We start from the raw sequence: 24,275 nt of genomic DNA on the forward strand, positions 1-24,275 counted from the left end.
ACTCTTCATCACAAGTACTCTTCATCAACACTACTCTTCATCACCACTACTCTTCATCACCACTACTCTTCATCACCACTACTCTTCATCGCCACTACTCTTCATCACAAGTACTCTTCGTCAACACTACTCTTCATCACAAGTACTCTTCATCAACACTACTCTTCATCACGAGTACTCTTCATCACCATAATACTACTCTTCATCACGAGTACTCTTCATCACCACTACTCTTCATCACTAGTACTCTTCGTCAACACTACTCTTCATCACAAGTACTCTTCATCAACACTACTCTTCATCACAAATACTCTTCATCACCACTACTCTTCATCACCACTACTCTTCATCACCACTACTCTTCATCAACACTACTCTTCATCAACACTGCTCTTCATCAACACTACTCTTCATCAACACTACTCTTCATCACCACTACTCTTCATCAACACTACTCTTCATTACCACTACTCTTCATCAACACTAATCTTCATCATGAGTACTCTTCATCACCATAATACTACTCTTCATCACCACTACTCTTCATCGCCACTACTCTTCATCACAAGTACTCTTCGTCAACACTACTCTTCATCACAAGTACTCTTCATCAACACTACTCTTCATCACGAGTACTCTTCATCACCATAATACTACTCTTCATCACCACTACTCTTCATCACCACTACTCTTCATCACAAGTACTCTTCGTCAACACTACTCTTCATCACAAGTACTCTTCATCAACACTACTCTACATCACAAGTACTCTTCATCACCACTACTCTTCATCACCACTACTCTTCATCACCACTACTCTTCATCAACACTACTCTTCATCACAAGTACTCTTCATCAACACTACTCTTCATCACCACTACTCTTCATCACCACTACTCTTCATCAACACTACTCTTCATCACCACTACTCTTCATCAACACTACTCTTCATCATGAGTACTCTTCATCAACATAATACTACTCTTCATCACCACTACTCTTCATCACCACTACTCTTCATCACAAGTACTCTTCGTCAACACTACTCTTCATCACAAGTACTCTTCATCAACACTACTCTTCATCACGAGTACTCTTCATCACCATAATACTACTCTTCATCACCACTACTCTTCATCACCACTACTCCTTATCACAAGTACTCTTCGTCAACACTACTCTTCATCACAAGTACTCTTCATCAACACTACTCTTCATCACAAGTACTCTTCATCACCACTACTCTTCATCACCACTACTCTTCATCAACACTACTCTTCATCAACACTACTCTTCATCACCACTACTCTTCATCACCACTACTCTTCATCACCACTACTCTTCATCAACACTACTCTTCATCACCACTACTCTTCATCAACACTACTCTTCATCATGAGTACTCTTCATCACCATAATACTACTCTTCATCACCACTACTCTTCATCGCCACTACTCTTCATCACAAGTACTCTTCGTCAACACTACTCTTCATCACAAGTACTCTTCATCAACACTACTCTTCATCACGAGTACTCTTCATCACCATAATACTACTCTTCATCACCACTACTCTTCATCACCACTACTCTTCATCACAAGTACTCTTCGTCAACACTACTCTTCATCACAAGTACTCTTCATCACCACTACTCTTCATCACCACTACTCTTCATCAACACTACTCTTCATCAACACTACTCTTCATCACCACTACTCTTCATCACCACTACTCTTCATCACCACTACTCTTCATCAACACTACTCTTCATCACCACTACTCTTCATCAACACTACTCTTCATCATGAGTACTCTTCATCACCATAATACTACTCTTCATCACCACTACTCTTCATCACCACTACTCTTCATCACCACTACTCTTCATCAACACTACTCTTCATCACCACTACTCTTCATCAACACTACTCTTCATCACCACTACTCTTCATCACCACTACTCTTCATCACCACTACTCTTCATCAACACTACTCTTCATCACCACTACTCTTCATCAACACTACTCTTCATCATGAGTACTCTTCATCAACATAATACTACTCTTCATCACCACTACTCTTCATCGCCACTACTCTTCATCACAAGTACTCTTCGTCAACACTACTCTTCATCACAAGTACTCTTCATCAACACTACTCTTCATCACGAGTACTCTTCATCACCATAATACTACTCTTCATCACGAGTACTCTTCATCACCACTACTCTTCATCACTAGTACTCTTCGTCAACACTACTCTTCATCACAAGTACTCTTCATCAACACTACTCTTCATCACAAATACTCTTCATCACCACTACTCTTCATCACCACTACTCTTCATCACCACTACTCTTCATCAACACTACTCTTCATCAACACTGCTCTTCATCAACACTACTCTTCATCAACACTACTCTTCATCACCACTACTCTTCATCAACACTACTCTTCATTACCACTACTCTTCATCAACACTACGCTTCATCACCACTACTCTTCACCACCACTACTCTTCATCACCATAACACTACTCTTCATCAACAGAACACAACTCTTCATCAACAGAACTCTACTCTGCTTTTATATGGCTCTGAGAACCACACATCTAACACTAACCACTTCTAACTGGCTCTGGGTTGAAGTTGCCCTTAGGTACAGATCTAGGAACAGTTTACCCTCCCAAGATCCTAACCTGAAGCATTAGGCGAAACAATGTAAAACTGACTTAGGATCAGTGTCTATGGACAACTTCGGGGGAACTACTTTGTTATCCTGATAGTCTTACATCAATCAAAGAATAATATATCTTGCTTTCTCTCTGTCTCTCTCTGTCTCTCTGTCTCTGTCTCTGTCTCTCTCTCTCTCTCTCTCTCTCTCTGTAAGGCATGGCTAGTCACCCACCTATCCCCATCTCTGAGCTCGCTGATCATCTAGAACGTCTGAAAGCCAACGACAACCTGAAGTTCTCTCAGGAATATGAGGTATGAGTTTGTTTGAGGGAGACATCTTAGGAGTATGAGGTATGAGTTTGTTTTGAAGGAGACATCTCAGGAGTATGAGGTATGAGTTTGTTTTGAAGGAGACATCTCAGGAGTATGAGGTATGAGTTTGTTTTGAAGGAGACATCTCAGGAGTATGAGGTATGAGTTTGTTTGAAGGAGACATCTAAGGTGTATGAGGTGTGAGTTTGTTTTGAAGGAGACATCTCAGGAGTATGAGGTATGAGTTTGTTTGAAGGAGACATCTCAGGAGTATGAGGTATGAGTTTGTTTGAAGGAGACATCTCAGGAGTATGAGGTATGAGTTTGTTTTGAAGGAGACATCTCAGGAGTATGAGGTATGAGTTTGTTTTGAAGGAGACATCTCAGGAGTATGAGGTATGAGTTTGTTTTGAAGGAGACATCTCAGGAGTATGAGGTATGAGTTTGTTTTGAAGGAGACATCTCAGGAGTATGAGGTATGAGTTTGTTTTGAAGGAGACATCTCAGGAGTATGAGGTATGAGTTTGTTTGAAGGAGACATCTCAGGAGTATGAGGTATGAGTTTGTTTGAAGGAGACATCTCAGGAGTATGAGGTATGAGTTTGTTTTGAAGGAGACATTTTCACTCCCAATTATTCTGGTTTCATTATGCAATTCCTATTGAGTTCTACATCCTGTGTAGAAACCCTCTAGCCAGCTAGATACAACACACACACACACACACACACACACACACACACACACACACACACACACCTGTTTATGCCTTTTATCTTTTGACAGAGGTATCAGGGTTTAAATGTGAAGCAGAATCTTCCTCCTCTCACGTCTCCTGTTTTAACCAGAGATCTGTCTGTCAGTCTGTCTCAAAGAGATACTGCTTACAGACTGATGGTTATCAATGTTACGCTTCCAGAGAGATAGAGGGAGATGGAGAGAGGGGGGAGAGAGAGGGGGGAGCGGGAGAAGTGAGAGAAGGGAAAGGGAGAGAGCGAAAGCGGAAAGGAAAGAGATATAAAGACAGAGAGAGAGAGGGGAGAGAGTGAGAAAGAAAGCGAGAGAGGGGGAGAGAGAAGGCAGACAGGAGAGAGAGAGCGACAAAGACAGACTGAGAGAGGCGGGGGGAGAGGGGGGAGAGAGAGAGACAAAGACAGAGAGAGGAGAGAGAAAGAGAGAGAGGGGAGGGGGGAGAGAGAGAATGGAAAGAGAGAGAGAGAGAGAAAGCAGACAGGAGAGAGAAGTAAAGAGAGGAGAGAGAGGAGAGAGAAAGAAAGTGAGAGAGGGGGGAGAGAGAGAAGGCAGACAGGAGAGAGAGCGACAAAGACAGAGACTGAGAGAGGCGGGCGGAGAGAGAAAGTAAAGGGAGAGAGAGAAAGCAGACAGGAGAGAGAGAGACAAAGACAGAGACTGAGAGGCGGGCGGAGAGAGAAAATAAAGGGAGAGAGCGAAAGCAGACAGGAGAGAGAGAGAGAGACAAAGACAGAGAGAGAGAGAGAGGGGGGAGAGAGAGAAGGCAGACAGGAGAGAGAGAGATAAAGACAGAGACTGAGAGAGGCGGGGTGAGAGAGAAAGTAAAGGGAGAGAGAGAAAGCAGACAGGAGAGAGTGTTTTATCATGGCCATGTTCTGTACAATAGAGCACATTTTTGATTAGTCCTTAGAATATCTACATCATTCCACGAGAATACAACTGTAAAAAGTTGTTAATTAAGATGGAGAAAATTCTACTTTTAGGCCTGTGCATGCTGGATATGGAATCCGGAGGGCTCTAATTGGCTAGGGCTAGAACGAAGAGAGAGGATGGAGTAAGGTGGAGGGAAAGGGAGTGAGAGAGAGAGAGAAACTTGTGTAATGTTTACTGTTCATTTTTATTGTTTATTTCACTTTTGTTTATTGTCTACTTCACTTGCTTTGGCGATGTTAACATATGTTTCCCATGCCAATAAAGCCCCTTAAATTGAATTGAATTTAAATGTAATTGAGAGAGAGAGAGAAAGAGAGGGAGCAAGAGAGAGGGAGAGAGAGAGACGGGGGGGTTAGGACAGAGGGTAGTCAAACATAAATGATAGGGAGAGGGGCAGTCAAAAAGAGAAAATGGGGAAAGAGATGGAGAGAGAACGAGAGAGATGGAGGGATGGAGAGAGAACGAGAGAGATGAGGGGATGGAGAGAGAACGAGATAGATGGAGGGATGGAGAGAGAACGAGAGAGATGGAGGGATGGAGAGAGAACGAGATAGATGGAGGGATGGAGAGAGAACGAGAGAGATGGAGAGAGAACGAGAGAGATGGGGGGATGGAGAGAGAGAGAACGAGAGAGATGGGGGGATGGAGAGAGAACGAGAGAGATGAGGGGATGGAGAGAGAACGAGAGAGATGGAGGGATGGAGAGAGAACGAGAGAGATGGAGGGATGGAGAGAGAATGAGAGAGATGGGGGGATGGAGAGAGAACGAGATAGATGGAGGGATGGAGAGAGAACGAGAGAGATGGAGAGAGAACGAGAGAGATAGAGGGATGGAGAGAGAACGAGAGAGATGGAGGGATGGAGAGAGAACGAGAGAGATGAGGGGATGGAGAGAGAACGATAGAGATGGAGGGATGGAGAGAGAACGAGAGAGATGGAGGGATGGAGAGAGAACGAGAGAGATGGAGGGATGGAGAGAGAACGAGAGAGATGGAGGGATGGAGAGAGAACGAGAGAGATGGAGGGATGGAGAGAGAACGAGAGAGATGAGGGGATGGAAAGAGAACGAGATAGATGGAGGGATGGAGAGAGAACGAGAGAGATGGAGGGATGGAGAGAGAACGAGAGAGATGGCTGGATGGAGAGAGAACGAGAGAGATGGAGGGATGGAGAGAGAACGAGAGAGATGGAGGGATGGAGAGAGAATGAGAGAGATGGAGAGATGGAGGGATGGAGAGAGAACGAGAGAGATGGAAACACAAAAGCCATCATTATAGGTTGGAGACAGTTCTGTTATTACCATCATTATAGGTTGGAGACAGTTCTGTTATTACCATCATTATAGGTTGGAGACAGTTCTGTTATTACCATCATTATAGGTTGGAGACAGTTTGGTGTTGGACTGGGCTTCTGATTTTGTATTCTGTTGGGTAAAACGGAGCAATACATTTTTATTCCGTTTTCAAAATGTTTTGTTCCTGTTGCATGCCTGTACTGTCTTTTTTTTAAATTCAATTCAACCTTTGACCTGTTGTGGTGTAGTTCGTTGACACTTATTACCAAGGGTTGGAACCCGAAGTGAATTTCCACACGTTTCATTCTGAAGAAAACCATCATATTTTTTGTTTCCATTACGTTGTTCCGTCCAACAAAATGAAGTTCTGAAACGGTTTCAAACCAAAATAAGTAACGGTTTTATATCGTTCCTTTCTGTTCCTTTTTCAACCTCTGAAATAAACATTATTTTTATTTTATTTTTTACATTTAGCTCGACATTTAATGACTTCACCGATCAGTGCGGATAGAGCAGCTTGCTGTGAAGCGGGTAGGCGATTTAATTTAACGGGAAGTCGTTAAGAACAAATTGTAATTTTGCCGTATCTGCATGGTTTGATCTCACTGAAAGACAACAAAAAACCACACAAACTGCTACCAGTCAACTGACATGTTGAGGTTGAGGAGACAGAACGGAGGAACAAGTACGGGGCGTCTTGTTATAACATGCGTTTGCTAGCTAGCTGACAAGCTTGTGTTTACCTTCCGAGTTGACATGATGTTGGATCAGAGCTAACGTTAGCTAGCTAGCTAACAAGCTTGTGTGTACAGAGCAGCACTAGAATTAAAAACACATGTTACCTAATAGTCCCTTCACCCCTACCTACATGTACAAATGACCTCTAACCTGTACCCTCCGCACACTGACTCGATACCGGTACCCCCTGTATATAGCCTCGTTATTGTTATGTTATCGTGTTAACGTTACTAATTATTATTTTTTAACTTTAGTTTATTTGGTAAATCTTTTCTCAACTCTTCTTGAACTGCACTGTTGGTTAAGGGCTTGTAAGTCAGCATTTCACGGTAAAGTCTACACTTGTTGTATTCGGCGCGTTTGACAAATAAAGTTTGATTTGATTTGAGTAGTTAATCAATCCAATGTGAAAAGTGATAAAACTATTTATAATTAACTAGCAATAAAAAGTAAATCCATTCTTCTCTAATTAAACATCTCACCATCATTTCTGAATTCCACTTGTAATGTGGTCAGTAGACTACAGTAATCTACTTCAGAGGGGAGGGGCAGGTAGCCTACACACCCACTGGTAAAGATTTCCAGCTGGCGGGCAGATCCTGGAATAAGTTCCTGAGTGACAAAGTGAGGGCTTTGCATAGGCGCTTTGTTGCAAATTTTGTGAGACTGGGAAAAAAATGGTCGGGAACATAAAAGAGCTGGTTACCATGCTTTTAAAATAACGGTTCTGTTCCGGAACAGTATAGATCACTTTCGTTTTCGGTTTGGGTTCTGTTACTTAAATAATTTAGTTATCTACCGGTTTTCTGTTCTGTTCCCTGAACCGGTTCCAACCCTTGCTTATTACCCTTTGACAACGGTGTTATAGTCCATTGACCTCTGTGTTATAGTCCATAGACCCTGGCCAGCAGTTCACCTTGGAGCATTTTAATCAAAACTCTAACCTCTGACCTCTGTGTTGTAGTCCGTTGACCCCGGACAGCAGTTCACCTGGGAGCAGTCTAACCTGGAGGTCAACAAGCCAAAGAACCGCTATGCGAACGTCATCGCCTACGACCACTCCAGGGTTCTACTGTCCAGCATCGAGGGTAGGTTGGCAGTCACACACATACACGCTAACGTCATCGCCTACGACCACTCCAGGGTTCTACTGTCCAGCATCGAGGGTAGGTTGGCAGTCACACACATACAGGCTAACGTCATCGCCTACGACCACTCCAGGGTTCTACTGTCCAGCATCGAGGGTAGGTTGGCAGTCACACACATACACGCTAACGTCATCGCCTACGACCACTCCAGGGTTCTACTGTCCAGCATCGAGGGTAAGTTGACAGTCACACACATACAGGCTAACGTCATCGCCTACGACCACTCCAGGGTTCTACTGTCCAGTATCGAGGGTAGGTTGACAGTCACACACATACAGGCTAACGTCATCGCCTACGACCACTCCAGGGTTCTACTGTCCAGCATCGAGGGTAGGTTGACAGTCACACACATACAGGCTAACGTCATCACCTACGGCCACTCCAGGGTTCTACTGTCCAGCATCGAGGAAGAGACACACACACACACACTTTTCTTGCCAGTCTAAAAGTTCCTTCGCTGTCTTAATATGATATTACCACTTAGCAGAAGCATTTATCTAAAGTGACTTACAGTACAGTGAGTGTATGCTGTTTTTTTTGTAAAGCAGAGAGAGAGAAAGCGAGAGGGAGGGGCCCTGGCAGCTCCATAGAGGAGAGGGGGAAACCGTGGGTGGCAAAGCCCAGACAGATTACTCTTATCTGGGCAGAGCATGTATGAGAGTAGCCCATCCACCTCCTCGGTCCAGGAGCTCTCTTCTCTGTTTGTCTGTCTGTCCGGCCTGCGAGTCACGCACACACACATTAACATACAAGCATACACTCTCCTTCAGTCTTTCTCTCTCTCTCTCACACACGCACACACACACACACACACACACAAACAAACACATACATAACACACACACACACACACACACACACACACACACACACACACACACACACATCAAAGCCTATATGCAGGCTGCTGGTTTGAGAGACTGACTATGGATGAACATATACTGCTTCTACCATTACCTTGTGTGTGTGTGTGTGTGTGTGTGTGTGTGTGTGTGTGTGTGTGTGTGTGTGTGTGTGTGTGTGTGTGTGTGTGTGTGTGTGTGTGTGTGTGTGTGTGTGTGTGTGTGTGTGTGTGTGTGTGTGTGTGTGTGTGTGTGTGTGTGTGTGTGTGTGTGTGTGTGTGTGCACGAGAGTCAGAGAGAGAAAGAATAGGGCTCTGGTCACTAGTAGTTCACTATATAGGGAATAGGGCACTGGTCACTAGTAGTGCACTATATAGGGAATAGGGCTCTGGTCAATAGTAGTTCCCTATATAGGGAATAGGGCTCTGGTCACTAGTAGTTCACTATATAGGGAATAGGGCTCTGGTCACTAGTAGTGCACTATATAGGGAATAGGGCTCTGGTCACTAGTAGTTCACTATATAGGGAATAGGGCTCTGGTCACTAGTAGTTCACTATATAGGGAATAGGGCTCTGGTCACAAGTAGTTCACTATATAGGGAATAGGGCTCTGGTCACTAGTAGTTCACTATATAGGGAATAGGGCTCTGGTCACTAGTAGTTCACTATATAGGGAATAGGGCTCTGGTCACTAGTAGTTCACTATATAGGGAATAGGGGTCTGGTCACTAGTAGTTCACTATATAGGGAATAGGGCTCTGGTCACTAGTAGTTCACTATATAGGGAATAGGGCTCTGGTCACTAGTAGTTCACTATATAGGGAATAGGGGTCTGGTCACTAGTAGTTCACTATATAGGGAATAGGGCTCTGGTCACTAGTAGTTCACTACATAGGGAATAGGGCTCTGGTCACTAGTAGTTCACTATATAGGGAATAGGGCTCTGGTCACTAGTAGTTCACTATATAGGGAATAGGGCTCTGGTCACTAGTAGTTCACTATATAGGGAATAGGGCTCTGGTTACTAGTAGTTCACTATATAGGGAATAGGGCTCTGGTCACTAGTAGTTCACTATATAGGGAATAGGGCTCTGGTCACTAGTAGTTCACTATATAGGGAATAGGGCTCTGGTCACTAGTAGTTCACTATATAGGGAATAGGGCTCTGGTCACTAGTAGTTCACTATATAGGGAATAGGGCTCTGGTCACTAGTAGTTCACTATATAGGGAATAGGGCTCTGGTCACTAGTAGTTCACTATATAGGGAATAGGGCTCTGGTCACTAGTAGTTCACTATATAGGGAATAGGGCTCTGGTCACTAGTAGTGCACTATATAAGGAATAGGGCTCTGGTCACTAGTAGTGCTGTAACGGCAGGTTTCCTCCTCTTCGTCTGAAGAGGAGGTGTAGGGATCGGACCAAGACGCAGAGTGGAAAGTGTCCATAATTTATTATAAAATAAACTGATCACTACAATGAAACAAATTAACAAAAAGAATCCAACCGAAAACAGTCCTGTGTGGCACGAATACTAACACGAAAGACAAACACCCACAAACACACACGTGAACCCCGGCTGCCTAAGCATGATTCTCAATCAGGGACAACGATTGACAGCTGCCTCTGATTGAGAATCATACCAGGCCGAAGGCACAAAACCCCAACATAGAAAATCACACATCGACAACCCACCCAACTCACGCTCTGACCATACTAAATAAATACAAAACAAGAGAAAACAGGTCAGGAACGTGACAAGTGCACGATATAGGGAATAGGGCCCTGGTCACTAGTAGTTCACTATATAGGGAATAGGAATCTAGAGTAGTTCACTATATAGGGAATAGGAATCTCGAGTAGTGCACTATATAGGGAATAGGATCTGGTCACTAGTAGTTCACTATATAGGGAATAGGAATCTAGAGTAGTTGACTATATAGGGAATAGGGCTCTGGTCACTAGTAGTTCACTATATAGGGAATAGGGCTCTGGTCACTAGTAGTTCACTATATAGGGAATAGGAATCTAGAGTAGTTATTGGTATCAGTGAGGACTGTTTGTTAGTTATATATGTGATAGTGTTGGTATCAGGGAGGACTGTTTGTTAGTTATATATGTGATAGTGTTGGTATTAGGGAGGACTGTTTGTTAGTTATATATGTGATAGTGTTGGTATCAGGGAGGACTGTTTGTTAGTTATATATTTGATAGTGTTGGTATCAGGGAGGACTGTTTGTTAGTTATATATTTGATAGTGTTGGTATCAGGGAGGACTGTTTGTTAGTTATATATTTGATAGTGGTGGTATCAGGGAGGACTGTTTGTTAGTTATATATGTGATAGTGTTGGTATCAGGGAGGACTGTTTGTTAGTTATATATTTGATAGTGTTGGTATCAGGGAGGACTGTTTGTTAGTTATATATTTGATAGTGTTGGTATCAGGGAGGACTGTTTGTTAGTTATATATTTGATAGTGGTGGTATCAGGGAGGACTGTTTGTTAGTTATATATGTGATAGTGTTGGTATCAGGGAGGACTGTTTGTTAGTTATATATTTGATAGTGTTGGTATCAGAGAGGACTGTTTGTTAGTTATATATGTGATAGTGTTGGTATCAGGGAGGACTGTTTGTTAGTTATATATGTGATAGTGTTGGTATCAGGGAGGACTGTTTGTTAGTTTATATAATCTGACCTCAAAAGATATATCAAGAGCTTTGTGACCTGCTTTCTGACTCACTAGAATCAGGTCAGGGGTGTGTGTGTGTGTGTGTGTGCGTGTGTGTGTGTGCGTGCGTGTGTGTGTGTGTGTGTGTGTGTGTGTGTGTGTGTGTGTGTGTGTGTGTGTGTGTGTGTGTGTGTGTGTGTGTGTGTGTGTGTGTGTGTGTGTGTGTGTGTGTGTGTGTGTGTGTGTGTGTGTGTGTGTGTGTGTGTGTGTTTGTGAAGTGATTTGGGGGGATTATGGGCATAAGGCCCAGATGACTGATCCTGAAACAGACACAATCCTCTCCTATACAAACTGGTTATCAGCTGTGGTAGTTAACACAATCCTCTCCCATACAAACTGGTTATCAGCTGTGATATTTAACACAATCCTCTCCCATACAAACTGGTTATCAGCTGTGATATTTAACACAATCCTCTCCTATACAAACGGGTTATCAGCTGTGATAGTAACACAATCCTCTCCCATACAAACTGGTTATCAGCTGTGATAGTAACACAATCCTCTCCCATACAAACTGGTTATCAGCTGTGATTGTAACACAATCCTCTCCCATACAAACTGGTTATCAGCTGTGATAGTAACACAATCCTCTCAGTAGGTAAATATTACACTCAGTAGGTAAATATTACACTCAGTAGGTAAATATTACACTCAGTAGGTAAATATTACACTCAGTAGGTAAATATTACACTCAGTAGGTAAATATTACACTCAGTAGGTAAATATTACACTCAGTAGGTAAATATTACACTCAGTAGGTAAATATTACACCTGGTAGGTAAATATTACACTCAGTAGGTAAATATTACACTCAGTAGGTAAATATTACACTCAGTAGGTAAATATTACACTCAGTAGGTAAATATTACACTCAGAAGTTAAAAATTACACTCAGTTGTCTGAAAACCAAAAAGACAATACAAATGTATCACTCTCTCTCTCTCTCTTTCTCTCTCTCACTGTCCCACTCCTCCTCTCTCTCCCTTTATCTCCCCCCCGCCCCTCCAGGTATCCCAGGCAGCGACTACATCAATGCTAACTACATTGATGGCTACCGTCGTCAGAACGCCTACATAGCGACGCAGGGCTCTCTCCCCGAGACCTTCTGTGACTTCTGGAGACTGGTTTGGGAACAGCACACGGCCAACATCATCATGATGACCAAGCTCGAGGAGAAATCCCGGGTAAGGACTGATATCCCATGTTAAAATACAGCGAAGAGGACAGTTAGAAATCAGTAGACTGTTAGAAATTACATTTTTACATTTGAGTGATTTTCAGCAGACGCTCTTATCCAGAGCTTCTTATAGGAGCAGTTAGTGTCAGATCACTGTAAAGATGGGAGGAAGGAGGACAGATCAGATGATGATCAATGGGGGATGGAGATAGATCTTCAAGAACTATACTATGTCCTGGTTGTACCCACTAATGTCAACGTACAGTGTGGAGAGAATTTCTTCCGGTGTGGATGGTCAGGGGACCAGGGAACATAATTTACTAATCATTTGCAGACTGCAAATTGACCACAACAAGTGCAAACAGATACAGTATAATACTAGACTTTAAACAGAATCATTTCAAACTTTGTTTACATTTGTAAACCTATATGATGACATGTATCTCTTTATTATGCGTTTTAATACTCTTGGAACACAATTCCAAAATTTAAATCAGTTGGAGCTGATTTGCTGCTGGTGTTTTTTTTTTACTGTCTTTTATTTTCCAATAATAAATAAATAAATATATTGTTTTCTTGGAGGCTTAGAAAACTTGGCGTGGCCAAATAACATGTGGGGACCAGTTGGTGAGCCCTGCTGTATATTATGTGTATATACAGCAGTATGATTCTCCTATTAGGACTTCTAATAATCATGTATTTTCTCCCTCTAACGTGTTTCTAACATGGTGTTGTCACCTTTAGTCTTCCGTTTCTCTTCTTACCCCATGTAGAAACTAGGTACAACTTTCTCTTTCCACCATGCTTCTACTAATACTATGCTTATACTGTAGTACTGTCATGTACTATGTAGTACCATGACTAGTAGTACTAACATGTACTACTTAGTACCATGACTAGTAGTACTGCCATGCAGTATGTAGTACCATGACTAGTAGTACTGTCATGTACTATGTAGTACCATGACTAGTAGTACTGCCATGTACTATGCAGTACCATGACTAGTAGTACTGCCATGTACTACTTAGTACCATGACTAGTAGTACTGCCATGCACTATGTAGTACCATGACTAGTAGTACTGCCATGCACTATGTAGTACCATGACTAGTAGTACTATCATGTACTACTTAGTACCATGACTAGTAGTACTCCCATGTACTATGTAGTACCATGACTAGTAGTACTCCCATGTACTATGTAGTACCATGACTAGTAGTACTGGCATGTACTATGTAGTACCATAACTAGTAGTACTGTCATGTACTATGTAGTACCATAACTAGTAGTACTACCATGTACTATGTAGTACCATGACTAGTAGTACTAACATGCATTATGTAGTACCATGATATGGTCATATATGGATCAATATATAGTTATATATGGATAAATATATGGTTATATATGGGTAAATATATGGTCATATATGGATAAATATATGGTCATGTATGGATAAATATATGGATAAATATATGGATCAATATATAGTTATATATGGATAAATATATGGTTATATATGGATAATTATATGGTCATATATGGATAAATATTTGGTCATATATGGATAAATATATGGTCATGTATGGATATATATATGGTCATGTATGGATAAATATATGGTCATATATGGATAAATATATGGTCATATATAGATAAATATATTGTTATATATGGATAAATATATGGTTATATATGGATATGTATGGCTAAATATATGGTTCTATATGGATAAATACATAGATAAATACATCTATATGGATAAATATATGGTCATATATGGTTAAATGTATAGTTATATATGGATAAATGTATGGTTACGTATGGATAAATATATGGTCATATATGGATAAATATATGGTTGTATATGGATAAATATATAGTTACATATGGATAAATATATGGTTATATATGGATAAATATATGGATAAATATATGGTTATATATGGATAAATATATGGTTATATATGGATAAATATATAGTTACATATGGATAAATATATGGTTATGTATGGATAAATATATGGTTATATATGGATAAATATATGGTTATATATGGATAAATATATGGATATGTATGGCTAAATATATGGCTCTGGTAGTACCATGCTAATACTAACAATAATACTAATATTGTAGTATTACCATGTACTATATAGTACCATTTTAATAGCAGTACTAATACTGTGGTAGTAATGTACTGTAGTGCTGTGTGGTAGCTGCTGCCATGTCTCTTTTTCAACTCTCTCTCTCTCTCTCTCTCTCTCTCTGACCTGTTTCAGATGCCCTCTTATTTCTTCTCCAAGGCAAGACATCCCTCTCTCCTTCCCTCCTTTACCCTCCCCCTATCCCTCTCTCCTTCCCTCCCTCCTTCCTTCCCTCCCCCTATCCCTCCCTCCTTCCCTCCCTCCTTTACCCTCCCCCTATCCCTCTCTCATTCCCTCCCTCCTTTACCCTCCCCCTATCCCTCTCTCCTTCCCTCCCCCTATCCCCCTCTCCTTCCCTCCCTCCTTTACCCTCCTCCTATCCCCCTCTCCTTCCCTCCCTCCTTTACCCTCCCCCTATCACTCTCTCCTTCCCTCCTTCCTTCCCTCCCCCTAATCCCTCTCTCCTTCCCTCCTTCCTTCCCTCCCCCTATCCCTCTCTCCTTCCCTCCCTCCTTTACCCTCCCCCTATCCCTCTCTCCTTCCTTCCCTCCCTCCTTTACCCTCCCCCTATCCCTCTCTCCTTCCTTCCCTCCCTCCTTTACCCTCCCCCTATCACTCTCTCCTTCCCTCCTTCCTTCCCTCCCCCTAATCCCTCTCTCCTTCCCTCCTTCCTTCCCTCCCCCTATCCCTCTCTCCTTCCCTCCCTCCTTTACCCGTCCCCTATCCCTCCCTCCTTCCCTCCCTCCTTTACCCTCCCCCTATCCCCCTCTCCTTCCCTCCCCCTATCCCTCTCTCCTTCCCTCCCTCATTTACCCATCCCCTATCCCTCTCTCCTTCCCTCCTTCCTTCCCTCCCCCTATCCCTCTCTCCTTCCCTCCCTCCTTTACCCTCCCCCTATTCCTCTCTCCTTCCCTCCCTCCTTTGCCCTCCCCCTATCCCTCTCTCCTTCCCTCCCTCCTTTACCCTCCCCCTATCCCTCTCTCCTTCCCTCCCTCCCTCCTTTACCCTCCCCCTATCCCTCTCTCCTTCCCACCACCACCCCTCTCTCCCTTTACTCTCTTACTTCATTTCTGCTCACATGGTTTTCTGATCAAACACTATATTATTTTCTGTCTGGTTTTTAAAACACACTGAGAATGACTGAAATGCTCCTCCTCTAAAAACCACTTTTCGAGACTGAACAAAATGCACGTTGTCCACTAAGTTCACGTTGCATGTTGTGTGTGTTGTGCTCTTTGGATCTCGTCTCAAGGACGGGTCTACTTCCATTTCAGTTCAGTCCGTTCCTCTTCAAGAAGAAGATTTAGTACCATTTATTATCAATTTCATTTTGTTATTTCTTCTCAAGTCTCCAATTGGGATTTCAGTTCCTGTCCTGAATTGGCTGAATAGAAATGAAACTGACCCCCCAAAACGTTTGTCTGTTTAATCTAGACTGTAGCCACTAGTCATCCATGTTAGGTAGCTACTGTATATTACATCTAGACTGTAGCCACTAGTCATCCATGTTAGGCAGCTACTGTATATTACATCTAGACTGTAGCCACTAGTCATCCATGTTAGGTAGCTACTGTATATTACATCTAGACTGTAGCCACTAGTCATCCATGTTAGGCAGCTACTGTATATTACATCTAGACTGTAGCCACTAGTCATCCATGTTAGGTAGCTACTGTATATTACATCTAGACTGTAGCCACTAGTCATCCATGTTAGGTAGCTACTGTATATTACATCTAGACTGTAGCCACTAGTCATCCATGTTAGGTTAGGTAGCTACTGTATATTACATCTAGACTGTAGCCACTAGTCATCCATGTTAGGTAGCTACTGTATATTACATCTAGACTGTAGCCACTAGTCATCCAGGTTAGGTTAGGTAGCTACTGTATATTACATCTAGACTGTAGCCACTAGTCATCCATGTTAGGTAGCTACTGTATATTACATCTAGACTGTAGCCACTAGTCATCCATGTTAGGTTAGGTAGCTACTGTATATTACATCTAGACTGTAGCCACTAGTCATCCATGTTAGGTAGCTACTGTATATTACATCTAGACTGTAGCCACTAGTCATCCATGTTAGGTTAGGCAGCTACTGTATATTACATCTAGACTGTAGCCACTAGTCATCCATGTTAGGTTAGGCAGCTACTGTATATTACATCTAGACTGTAGCCACTAGTCATCCATGTTAGGTAGCTACTGTATATTACATCTAGACTGTAGCCACGAGTCATCCATGTTAGGTAGCTACTGTATATTACATCTAGACTGTAGCCACTAGTCATCCATGTTAGGCAGCTACTGTATATTACATCTAGACTGTAGCCACTAGTCATCCATGTTAGGTTAGGTAGCTACTGTATATTACATCTAGACTGTAGCCACTAGTCATCCATGTTAGGTTAGGTAGCTCCTGTATATTACATATAGACTGTAGCCACTAGTCATCCATGTTAGGCAGCTACTGTATATTACATCTAGACTGTAGCCACTAGTCATCCATGTTAGGTTAGGCAGCTACTGTATATTACATCTAGACTGTAGCCACTAGTCATCCATGTTAGGTAGCTACTGTATATTACATCTAGACTGTAGCCACTAGTCATCCATGTTAGGTAGCTACTGTATATTACATCTAGACTGTAGCCACTAGTCATCCATGTTAGGTAGCTACTGTATATTACATCTAGACTGTAGCCACTAGTCATCCATGTTAGGTAGCTACTGTATATTACATCTAGACTGTAGCCACTAGTCATCCATGTTAGGTTAGGCAGCTACTGTATATTACATCTAGACTGTAGCCACTAGTCATCCATGTTAGGTTAGGCAGCTACTGTATATTACATCTAGACTGTAGCCACTAGTCATCCATGTTAGGTAGCTACTGTATATTACATCTAGACTGTAGCCACTAGTCATCCATGTTAGGTAGCTACTGTATATTACATCTAGACTGTAGCCACTAGTCATCCATGTTAGGTAGCTACTGTATATTACATCTAGACTGTAGCCACTAGTCATCCATGTTAGGTTAGGTAGCTACTGTATATTACATCTAGACTGTAGACACTAGTCATCCATGTTAGGTAGCTACTGTATATTACATCTAGACTGTAGACACTAGTCATCCATGTTAGGTAGCTACTGTATATTACATCTAGACTGTAGCCACTAGTCATCCATGTTAGGTAGCTACTGTATATTACATCTAGACTGTAGACACTAGTCATCCATGTTAGGTTAGGCAGCTACTGTATATTACATCTAGACTGTAGCCACTAGTCATCCATGTTAGATTAGGCAGCTACTGTATATTACATCTAGACTGTAGCCACTAGTCATCCATGTTAGGTAGCTACTGTATATTACATCTAGACTGTAGCCACTAGTCATCCATGTTAGGTAGCTACTGTATATTACATCTAGACTGTAGCCACTAGTCATCCATGTTAGGTTAGGTAGCTACTGTATATTACATCTAGACTGTAGCCACTTGTCATCCATGTTAGGCAGCTACTGTATATTATATCTAGACTGTAGCCACTAGTCATCCATGTTAGGTAGCTACTGTATATTACATCTAGACTGTAGCCACTAGTCATCCATGTTAGGTAGCTACTGTATATTACATCTAGACTGTAGCCACTAGTCATCCATGTTAGGTTAGGTAGCTACTGTATATTACATCTAGACTGTAGCCACTAGTCATCCATGTTAGGTAGCTACTGTATATTACATCTAGACTGTAGCCACTAGTCATCCATGTTAGGTTAGGTAGCTACTGTATATTACATCTAGACTGTAGCCACTAGTCATCCATGTTAGGTAGCTACTGTATATTACATCTAGACTGTAGCCACTAGTCATCCATGTTTGGCAGCTACTGTATATTACATCTAGACTGTAGCCAATAGTCATCCATGTTAGGTTAGGCAGCTACTGTATATTACATCTAGACTGTAGCCACTAGTCATCCATGTTAGGCAGCTACTGTATATTACATCTAGACTGTAGACACTAGTCATCCATGTTAGGTAGCTACTGTATATTACATCTAGACTGTAGACACTAGTCATCCATGTTAGGTTAGGCAGCTACTGTATATTACATCTAGACTGTAGCCACTAGTCATCCATGTTAGGTTAGGCAGCTACTGTATATTACATCTAGACTATATTACATAGCTAATAGTACATTAAGGAGCTGCACTAGTATCAGACTATCAGACTATTAGACTGGACCATATCGCCTCAGTACATTAGTATTAGACTATATTAGACTGGACCATACAGCTTCAGTACATTAGTATCAGACTATATTAGACTATTAGACTGGACCATATCCCTTCAGTACATTAGTATCAGACTATATTAGACTATTAGACTGGACCATATCCCCTTAGTACATTAGTATCAGACTATATTAGACTATTAGACTGGACCATATCGCCTCAGTACATTAGTATCAGACTATATTAGACTGGACCATATCCCCTCAGTACATTAGTATCAGACTATATTAGACTATTAGACTGGACCATATCCCCTTAGTACATTAGTATCAGACTATATTAGACTATTAGACTGGACCATATCCCCTCAGTACATTAGTATCAGACTATATTAGACTATTAGACTGGACCATATCCCCTCAGTACATTAGTATCAGACTATATTAGACTATTAGACTGGACCATATCCCTTCAGTACATTAGTATCAGACTATATTAGACTATTAGACTGGACCATATCCCTTCAGTACATTAGTATCAGACTATATTAGACTATTAGACTGGACCATATCGCCTCAGTACATTAGTATCAGACTATATTAGACTGGACCATATCCCCTCAGTACATTAGTATCAGACTATATTAGACTATTAGACTGGACCATATCCCCTCAGTACATTAGCATCAGACTATATTAGACTATTAGACTCGACCATATCCCCTTAGTACATTAGTATCAGACTATATTAGACTATATTAGACTGGACCATATCCCTTCAGTACATTAGTATCAGACTATATTAGACTGGACCATATCCCCTCAGTACATTAGCATCAGACTATATTAGACTATTAGACTCGACCATATCCCCTTAGTACATTAGTATCAGACTATATCAGACTATTAGACTGGACCATATCCCTCAGTACATTAGTATCAGACTATATTAGACTATATTAGACTGGACCATATCCCTTCAGTACATTAGTATCAGACTATATTAGACTGGACCATATCCCCTCAGTACATTAGTATCAGACTATATTAGACTATTAGACTGGACCATATCGCCTCAGTACATTAGCATCAGACTATATTAGACTATTAGACTGGACCATATCCCCTCAGTACATTAGTATCAGACTATATTAGACTGGACCATATCCCCTCAGTACATTAGTATCAGACTATATTAGACTATTAGACTGGACCATATCGCCTCAGTACATTAGCATCAGACTATATTAGACTATTAGACTGGACCATATCCCCTCAGTACATTAGTATCAGACTATATTAGACTGGACCATATCCCCTCAGTACATTAGTATCAGACTATATTAGACTATTAGACTGGACCATATCGCTTCAGTACATTAGTATCAGACTATATTAGACTATTAGACTGGACCATATCCCCTCAGTACATTAGTATCAGACTATATTAGACTATTAGACTGGACCATATCCCCTCAGTACATTAGTATCAGACTATATTAGACTATTAGACTGGACCATATCGCTTCAGTACATTAGTATCAGACTATATTAGACTATTAGACTGGACCATATCCCCTCAGTACATTAGTATCAGACTATATTAGACTGGACCATATCCCCTCAGTACATTAGTATCAGACTATATTAGACTATTAGACTGGACCATATCCCCTCAGTACATTAGTATCAGACTATTAGACTGGACCATATCCCCTCAGTACATTAGCATCAGACTATATTAGACTATTAGACTGGACCATATCCCCTCAGTACATTAGTATCAGACTATATTAGACTATTAGACTGGACCATATCCCTTCAGTACATTAGTATCAGACTATATTAGACTATTAGACTGGACCATATCCCCTCAGTACATTAGTATCAGACTATATTAGACTATTAGACTGGACCATATCACCTCAGTACATTAGCATCAGACTATATTAGACTATTAGACTGGACCATATCCCTTCAGTACATTAGTATCAGACTATATTAGACTATTAGACTGGACCATATCCCCTTAGTACATTAGTATCAGACTATATTAGACTATTAGACTGGACCATATCCCTCAGTACATTAGTATCAGACTATATTAGACTATTAGACTGGACCATATCCCCTCAGTACATTAGTATCAGACTATATTAGACTGGACCATATCCCCTCAGTACATTAGTATCAGACTATATTAGACTGGACCATATCCCCTCAGTACATTAGCATCAGACTATATTAGACTGGACCATACAGCTTCAGTACATTAGTATCAGACTATATTAGACTATTAGACTGGACCATATCCCTTCAGTACATTAGTATCAGACTATATTAGACTATTAGACTGGACCATACAGCTTCAGTACATTAGTATCAGACTATATTAGACTGGACCATATCCCCTCAGTACATTAGTATCAGACTATATTAGACTATTAGACTGGACCATATCCCCTCAGTACATTAGTATCAGACTATATTAGACTGGACCATATCCCCTCAGTACATTAGTATCAGACTATATTAGACTGGACCATACAGCTTCAGTACATTAGTATCAGACTATATTAGACTATTAGACTGGACCATATCGCCTCAGTACATTAGTATCAGACTATATTAGACTATTAGACTGGACCATATCCCCTCAGTACATTAGTATCAGACTATATTAGACTATTAGACTGGACCATATCGCCTCAGTACATTAGTATCAGACTATATTAGACTATTAGACTGGACCATATCCCCTCAGTACATTAGTATCAGACTATATTAGACTGGACCATATCCCCTCAGTACATTAGTATCAGACTATATTAGACTATTAGACTGGACCATATCGCCTCAGTACATTAGTATCAGACTATATTAGACTATTAGACTGGACCATATCCCCTCAGTACATTAGTATCAGACTATATTAGACTATTAGACTGGACCATATCCCTTCAGTACATTAGCATCAGACTATATTAGACTATTAGACTGGACCATATCCCCTTAGTACATTAGTATCAGACTATATTAGACTATTAGACTGGACCATATCCCTTCAGTACATTAGTATCAGACTATATTAGACTGGACCATATCGTTTCAGTACATTAGTATCAGACTATATTAGACTGGACCATACAGCTTCAGTACATTAGTATCAGACTATATTAGACTATTAGACTGGACCATATCCCCTCAGTACATTAGTATCAGACTATATTAGACTATTAGACTGGACCATATCGCCTCAGTACATTAGCATCAGTCTACATAGACAGTAGGGAGCTACAATGTGCTATATTTACTCCAGTCATTCCCTGGTGTGTAACTCAGCTTCTCAGTAGAAATGCTATGGTCACATCCCATTTGTCACCCTATTCCCTATATAGTGCACTACTTTTGACCAGAGCCCTATGTCCCTGCAATAGACTAGTGTCCTGTCCAGGGGGTGTCCTGGTACATCAAGCTGTCTCACTACAGAAACAGGAGATAGACTAGTGTCCTGTCCAGGGGGTGTCCTGGTACATCAAGCTGTCTCCCTACAGAAACAGGATATAGACTAGAGTCCTGTCTAGGGGGTGTACTGGTACATCAAGCTGTCTCACTACAGAAACAGGAGATAGACTAGTGTCCTGTCCAGGGGGTGTCCTGGTACATCAAGCTGTCTCACTACAGGAACAGGAGATAGACTAGTGTCCTGTCCAGGGGGTGTCCTGGTACATCAAGCTGTCTCACTACAGTAACAGGAGATAGACTAGTGTCCTGTCCAGGGGGTGTCCTGTACATCAAGCTGTCTCACTACAGAAACAGGAGATAGACTAGTGTCCTGTCCAGGGGGTGTCCTGGTACATCAAGCTGTCTCCCTACAGAAACAGGATATAGACTAGAGTCCTGTCTAGGGGGTGTACTGGTACATCAAGCTGTCTCACTACAGAAACAGGAGATAGACTAGTGTCCTGTCCAGGGGGTGTCCTGGTACATCAAGCTGTCTCACTACAGGAACAGGAGATAGACTAGTGTCCTGTCCAGGGGGTGTCCTGGTACATCAAGCTGTCTCACTACAGTAACAGGAGATAGACTAGTGTCCTGTCCAGGGGGTGTCCTGTACATCAAGCTGTCTCACTACAGAAACAGGATAGACTTGTGTCCTGTCAAGGGGGTGTACTGGTACATCAAGCTGTCTCACTACAGAAACAGGAGATAGACTAGTGTCCTGTCCAGCGTCTCAGCCCAGTGGAAATCAGTACAGTATAAAGCTATATTATTATCCCAGCGTCTCAGGGAAAGAGAACAGATAATTACAGAGTAGCAATGGCCAGAAACACCAGAATCCAGTCTGGACGAGTGGAATGCAGAGCAGGCCTCCCCACTGGCTTTGATGTGAAACTGGATGGATCAGCTCATCCACATCGTTTGGTTTGGCCTGATTCTGCCATGGGCTCTCCAGGGGATTTCTGTGGTTTCTGAGGCTGGAAAAGAACTACAAATATGTCTGCTTGTTATGTGGAATTTTATGTGGTGCGGTGCTAAAGCATGCTGGGGTTTGGTGTTTGCATATTTGTAGAGGTTAGCACAACATCCTGTGACCACTTAGAGCTAGTTCAGTGTCTGATAGATAACTTAGAATAACACCTGTCTGTCTCTCACACACTGTACCTACACACACACACACTCTCTCTCTCCGTCTCTCTCTCTCTCTTCTCTCATTATCTCTCTCTCTGTCTCTTTCCGTCTCTCTCTCTTCTCTCATTATCTCTGTCTCTCTCTCTCTCCTCTCATTATCTCTCTCTCTCTCTGTCTCTCTCTCTCTCATCTCATTATCTCTCTCTCTCATTATCTCTCTCTCTATCCTATCTCTTCTCTCATTATCTCTGTCTCTCTCTCACACGTTCTCTCATTATCTCTCTCTCTCTTCTCTCTATGTGTCTCTATCTCTCTCTCTCTTCTCTCATTATCTCTCTCTCTTCTCTCTCTCTCTTTTATCTCATTATCTCTCTCTCTCCTCTCATTATATCTCCCTCTCTTCTCTCATTATCTCTTTCTCTCTCTCATTATCTCTCTCTCCTATCTCTTCTCTCATTATCTCCGTCTCTCTCGCACACATTCTCTCGCTCACATTCTCTCTCTCTCACTCTCTCATATTCTCTGTAAAAAACACACATTCTGTCTCTCTCTCTCTGTCTCTCTCTGTTTATGTCTCTCTCTGTGTCTCTCTCTCTCTCTCTCTCTCTGTCTCTCTCTCTCTTTTGTTCTCAGTCTTCTTACCCCTCCGCCCCCCTCT

General features: G+C 41.6%; 1 protein-coding gene across 1 annotated transcript in view; it reads left to right on the forward strand.

The window, feature by feature from the left end:
* LOC129842581 (receptor-type tyrosine-protein phosphatase S-like) overlaps nt 1-24,275 on the forward strand; it is a gene marked incomplete at its 5' end in the record, with an annotated part of 116,999 nt that overhangs the window by 54,324 nt on the left and 38,400 nt on the right. Inside the window, 3 exon segments of the mRNA XM_055911191.1 lie at nt 2,890-2,987; nt 7,667-7,790; nt 12,430-12,605. Of these exon segments, the coding sequence (XP_055767166.1) occupies nt 2,890-2,987; nt 7,667-7,790; nt 12,430-12,605 (398 nt within the window).

Source organism: Salvelinus fontinalis, unplaced genomic scaffold, assembly GCF_029448725.1.
Source record: "Salvelinus fontinalis isolate EN_2023a unplaced genomic scaffold, ASM2944872v1 scaffold_0055, whole genome shotgun sequence".
Taxonomy (NCBI): domain Eukaryota; kingdom Metazoa; phylum Chordata; class Actinopteri; order Salmoniformes; family Salmonidae; genus Salvelinus; species Salvelinus fontinalis.